Below are 5784 nucleotides of genomic sequence, written 5' to 3'. Positions count from 1 at the left end.
GGTCTAGTAACCATGGTAGGTTTGCACCTGATGATCTTTGAGATGTTTTCCAATGCGACTGATTCTCTGACTTTCTGTTTCTATGAAATGCAGCTGCTCCTCAGTTTGCTGAGAAGGGGACACAGATGGAGGCCCTGGAGCCCGAGCCACGCAGCCCCTCAGCCCACAGCTCTGTCCCCTCCGTCCTGGCTCACCAGCAGCAGCTCTCGCCGCTCTGCAGTGCACTGCAGGCTCTGCCCACAGTACTGCTCTGCTCCTACCTGGAACCACAGCCCGAGTAGCAGTGCCCCACGGCCTGCCACGCTTGCTCCTGGGGACGGCTGCTGCTCTTCAGAGACCAAGGAGTTTAGTAGATTAGTGGAGCCTTTAGAGGATTCTATAAACATGACATTGTGTTCTGTTATACGTAGCCTTAGTGAAATTATTTTGGGGGGGGTGAGACACACCAATACTGCAGTTTCAGGTGAATCTGTAACCACTGCTATGGAGACGGACTGAGAGAACTGGAGCTGTTCGGCCTGGAGAAGAGAATGTTCCATGACGTTAGATGAGATATTGGGAAGGAATTCTTCCCTGGGAGGGTTCTGAGGCACTGGTACAGGTTGCCCAGAGAACCTGTGGCTGCTCCATCCCTGGAAGTGTTCCAGGCCAGGTTGGACAGGGCTTGCCCTAATCTAGAGGAGTATGAAAAATCGCCTCAAAGAGGGAAAAAATGTCCCTTGGGAACTAGCAGAGTCTCTACAATGCTGTTGTTAAATCCCAAGAAAACGGAAGTCATCCCAGTCTAATCCTTTTGATTTAAATACTGTGGGGCTGTAGCACAAATGGACACAGAGGAAAGGAGCATTTTCAGGAGGCTGCAACCAGTCTGGGCTCATCATAAGCAATCGTGGATGGAAAACACTTGACACAGTTTGGTAATCCCTAGTTTGGTCGAAATCAATTCAGTTTGGTGTTTTGCACTTGGTGTGGTCCTGGTCCGACCAGAGTAGTGGGCGCAGGGTTCTAATATCGCTTGTCATCCACTAGTGCTCCTCTTGAATCTGCAAAGAGAGACGTTTTTTGTTGTTTTGGGGTATTTTTCTGCGTTTTTTTCTTTTATAGAATTTTAATGAAATAATGCAATGTAAAACCTGTAAGTTTAAATTGTACTTCCTCAGCCAGGGCTTTCTGCCTGACACCACAGGAAAATGAGCAAATTGAGTTGTTGCAAGAGGCTTTGGATGACTGAGCTCTTTGGTTGACCAATATCCAAAATGAGTTTTCACTGTACTATGCATACCAGCAGCTCATATGGGATAGCAACATTAGAGCTATTTCCATAGCATCCAGCTATCTCCAGACTGCTTTGAGTTATTAAAAGATGAGGAATAGTACTGGGATTTTTATTTATTTATTTACCCTGAGGCAGAAAGCTTATGTCAAAGACTATCCTGCATTCTAATTCTAATAACCCAACTCAAAATATCCCTGCAAATACACAACAGAGCACTAGATTAAAGCCATAGATGTAGAGAGGAGAGCCAGCAGACCCAAGATTGACCTGTGTTACTGACACCTTGATGAGGCCAATGCATCCCACTGAAAGGAAAGCATTTAAGGTTTGTGAGGTGAACAGAATCACAGAATGGTTCAGGTTGGATGAGATCACTGGAGGTCACCTAGTCCAGCTTCCTTGCTCAAGCCCCTAGAGCAGGTTGCTCCAAACCCCATCCAACCTGGCCTGGAACACTTCCAGGGATGGAGCAGCCACAGCTTCTCTGGGCAACCTGTGCCAGTGCCTCAGCGCCCTCACAGGGAAGAATCTCAGGCATCACAATGTACTAAGACTTCTTTGTGGCCACCATTAGCACATCATCTCTTAACTACTGGTACAGTGATGTCCTCTGAAGCCACCCAAAGGTTTTGTGGGAGGTATTGCCCTCTTATGGCTGCTCAATGAACAGTTGGGTCACAGGCAGTGGTAGGGGCATGAAGCCAGTTTAGGAAGATGGAAAAACACAGTCCTTGTTCTCCTCGCAGCTATGGAGGAAATTGATCTCTTTGTTGTACCTCTAACTGGCATTTGGATTTAATACAAAGTGATTAGCTCCATTCTTTATTGCAAAACTTCATGCGAAGTGTGATGTCTAATGGTCCCAGGGCTAACTGCAATACACAAAGATATGAACCACATGGATTTATTCCAGCCGTAGGTCTGTGCAACCACAGCAGGGTAGGACTGTGCTGTGTGACCCTTGGAGAACTCAGTTTATAGAATCCTGGAATGGTTTGGGAGTTTAAAGGCGATCCAGGTCCAACCCCTGCCATGGGCAGGGACAACTTGCACTAGCCCAGCTTGCTCCAAGACCCATCCAACCAGGCCTGGAACACTTCCAGAGATGAGGCAGCCACAGCATCTCTGGGTAATGTGTGGCATTGCCTCAGCACCCTCACAGGGAAGAATTTCTTCCTAATGATTAATCTAAATCTGTCAGCTCTTAGTTTAAAACCATTCCCCCTTGTCCTATCACTGTTTGCTTGTGTCCGACACAGAAGTCTTAATTTTGGGAGAGTCACACCCTGTCAACATAGCAAACAGGCTTGAAGAGTGACTGACAGCCAGAGTTATTCATGGGAATAGTGCAGAAGTTCCAGGCAGGTTGATGGAATGGTTCTTAGGCCAGGACATCAGATGGGAAGTGGTGCTCCCAGAAATCAATGCTTTCTGGAACAAGGGGGGAATTTTTCTTAGCTCTTCAAAGTAGTGCTGGCACTTTAGGTTCCTTCCATTTCCAGCCCCCTTTGGCAATATTCTGAAAACACTGCATAAAAGCAATTAAGACAACATCCAAAAAAGCTTCAGGGACTCTCCTCCCCAGACACACCTTTTTGTTTATAAAACCTCACTGAACACAAGAGGTGTTTACCCTTGCAGCCCAGACAGCTCTTGTGCCCGTGCTCACAGGTGGCTGTGTGAATAGTCCTACACTGCTGAATCTGGATTCATCTCTTCCTTAGGAGTTCAATGTTCCTGAGTCTACAGGAAATCATTTTTGTGTCATATGTAGCTATTCCAATCAGATGTGAAAGAAGAAAAAGGCTAGTTGTGTTTCCTGGGGATACAGACGACTACATATTACCTGTAACTAATTCTGTGTGACAGTGAGTATTTCTGTGTTGTTTCTGTGGTACTTCCACTGAATGATTCCCCATTTTAGGAATGAGTGATGCTGCAATGTACAGCACTACCTGCCTTTTATTTCTGTTGAGTGCAAAATTCTTATGTAGTCTAAGCTCTTCGGTCCCTCTCAAGCCTCTGTGAGAACATGAGACCCCAGACGATCTGACTCAGATGGGATATCATAGTCACCTATTGAATTTATTCTCTGTACCTCTTACAAATGATAACATGCTGCAGTATTCACACCATCCCATAATCATGCTCTAGTCTCCAAACAAGAAGGCACTTGGGCTGAGCTTTGCTTTACCTCTCTATAGGGCTGATATGTAAATCCTTACCATTAGTACTCAGCTACATTCCATAGAGCAATGCAGGATAAATGGGAAGATCCTTTAATGCCAAGTTTAGACTTCTTTGAATTGGGAAAAGGGGAGGGAAGAAGTCCAGCTAAATCCTGAAAGTACTTATGGAAGACTATGGGGTAAAATGTATAGAAATGAGGGAGTTCTTTAATTGGATACCAGATTAAATCTCATTTTATATCCCACTGGATAAAGATGAAAAAACCCAAAATCACAGAATTACAGAATGGTTTGGACTTTAAAGATCATCTAGTTCCAACCCACTGTCAGGGGTAGGAGCTTACCAGGGACTTAATTCTGCTGTGATAGCATTACTCACTTAAAAACCCCCAACTTTTAGCTTCAGCTACTAATCTCAACACCTTTGGTAACATTATTATCACTAAAAAATTTATGCTGAAAGGATTTCAAGGAATCTGTACCTCATTCCACTTGCTCAGAGAACTTTCAAAACCCCATCGGGTTGCTTGGGGCTGTGTTCAACCAAACTGGAGACCACAGAGGAGGTGCCTTTGTCTTAAACCTTCAGCTCTTCAGACTGAGATGGCACCTTGCAAGAATTAAACTTTGGGTTAATCGCTGTGAAGCTTAATACCTACATTTTGTCTTTTACTTTAGGTATATGTGAATAAAATGTAGATTTTGAGTGTGGCAATGTAAACTTGCAAATGTTTTGAACTGCAAAACAGACCCCAAACCCTCTCACACTCTTTAGCAGAGGGATGAAATTTTGACTAAGCTACACCTTCTTTTTTCTTGCAGGTAAACCTCTGCCTCATTTCTATAATGAAAGATAAGATGCAGAGGCTCAACCTCTCCACAGTATCTGAATTTATTCTCGTCAGCCTTTCTGATGCTCCAGAAGTCCGTTTTCTTCTCTTTGTGCTCTTTTTGATCATTTATTTAGCCACCATGGCAGGCAACATCACACTCCTCATTGCTGTTAGCGCAGACACTCACCTACACAACCCCATGTACTTCTTCCTTGGCAACTTATCCTTGCTGGATATGTTATGCCCCACTATCACCGTGCCCAAGATGCTTGGGGCCTTGCTGCTTGAGAACAAGGTGATCTCCTTCACTGGCTGCCTGTTCCAGCTGTTCTTCCTGATTGATGTGGTAGGCACAGAGATCTTTCTCTTGGCTGTGATGGCCTATGACCGCTATGTTGCTATATGCCACCCCCTCCAATACCTGAACATCGTGAGTATGAAGCTGTGTGCTCGCCTGGTCATTGGCACCTGGGTAATAGGGGTTTTTAACTCTCTGTTGCACACCTCTATGATTTTCACACTCTTTTTCTGTGATTCTAACAAAGTTGACCAATATTACTGTGATATTCCTCCTGTGCTGTCTCTCTCCTGCTCCTCTACTTATAGCAGGGAAGTGGTAATCCTCACAGTCGCTGGGGTCCTGGGGAGCAGTGCCTTTGTGATCACTCTCATCTCTTATGTCTATATCCTCCTGGCTATCCTGTCCATGAACTCTTCTGAGAGCAGGCACAAAGCTTTCTCCACCTGTGGTTCTCACCTGGCTGTAGTTTGCCTTTTCTATGGGACCACCATCTGCACATATGTACGTCCTTCCTCCACCTACTCACCTCATCAGGACAGAATTGTTTCCATGCTCTATGGAATCCTCACCCCCCTGCTAAACCCCATCATCTACAGCCTGAGGAACAAAGAAGTGAAATGCGCCCTCAGAAGAGTGATCAGCAAGGTAAAAAGTGCTTTAACCAGACGAGAGCACCTTGCTCAATCTCTGGGGTCCTCTGGAGCTCCAGCAGTTGCATAGGAACTGCAGTTTGTGACTGATCTTAGCCATCTAAAAGTTAGATGCTGGAATCAAAACCCCATTTCTTTGGGCTCAAAACTCCTTCTCAGAGCTCCCTTTGCAGTTAGAAGGGAGAGTTGTGCAACTCCAGAAGGCCAACTGGGTGGCACAGCTTGTGATCATCATCACAGGAGGAGAAGACTAGGAATGTTTTTTCTCCACTGACTCTCACCTGTGAGAGCACACAGGTGTTGGATGAATATTTTAGAGCAGCAATGCTGGGAACTGGTACTGTAGGCGCATTTAGATACATGTTCCTCTGTACTAAAGCAGCTTATAGGACTGGTACCTCTTCTGGACCATATCACTCCTGCATGTCCTTTCTGGGAGACTGGAAAGCAGGAAAGTTCCCTTGCCATCATTTGAGCTCATCATTTAAGGTTGGAATGGATGAGCAGATAGGGGGAAGTGCTGTGCAGTCTCCTC

General features: G+C 45.3%; 1 protein-coding gene across 1 annotated transcript; it reads left to right on the top strand.

The window, feature by feature from the left end:
* Positions 1-4305: 4305 nt before the first annotated feature.
* LOC103801686 (olfactory receptor 1361-like) lies at positions 4306-5319 on the top strand. Its single transcript, XM_009074109.1, has one exon. It carries the CDS (start codon positions 4312-4314, stop codon positions 5317-5319), a length of 1008 nt encoding a protein of 335 aa, XP_009072357.1. The 5' UTR covers positions 4306-4311.
* Positions 5320-5784: the final 465 nt, after the last annotated feature.

The sequence above is a fragment of the Acanthisitta chloris genome, unplaced genomic scaffold (assembly GCF_000695815.1).
Source record: "Acanthisitta chloris isolate BGI_N310 unplaced genomic scaffold, ASM69581v1 scaffold29824, whole genome shotgun sequence".
NCBI classification, from domain to species: Eukaryota; Metazoa; Chordata; class Aves; order Passeriformes; family Acanthisittidae; genus Acanthisitta; species Acanthisitta chloris.
The sequence above is the reverse complement of the archived record's forward strand: the minus strand, read 5'-3'. Positions and strand labels throughout refer to the sequence as shown.

What these genes read in the sequence shown, in the direction of transcription:
- LOC103801686 (XM_009074109.1), top strand. Translation starts at nt 4,312, where the DNA reads ATGAAAGATAAGATGCAGAGGCTCAACCTCTCCACAGTATCTGAATTT.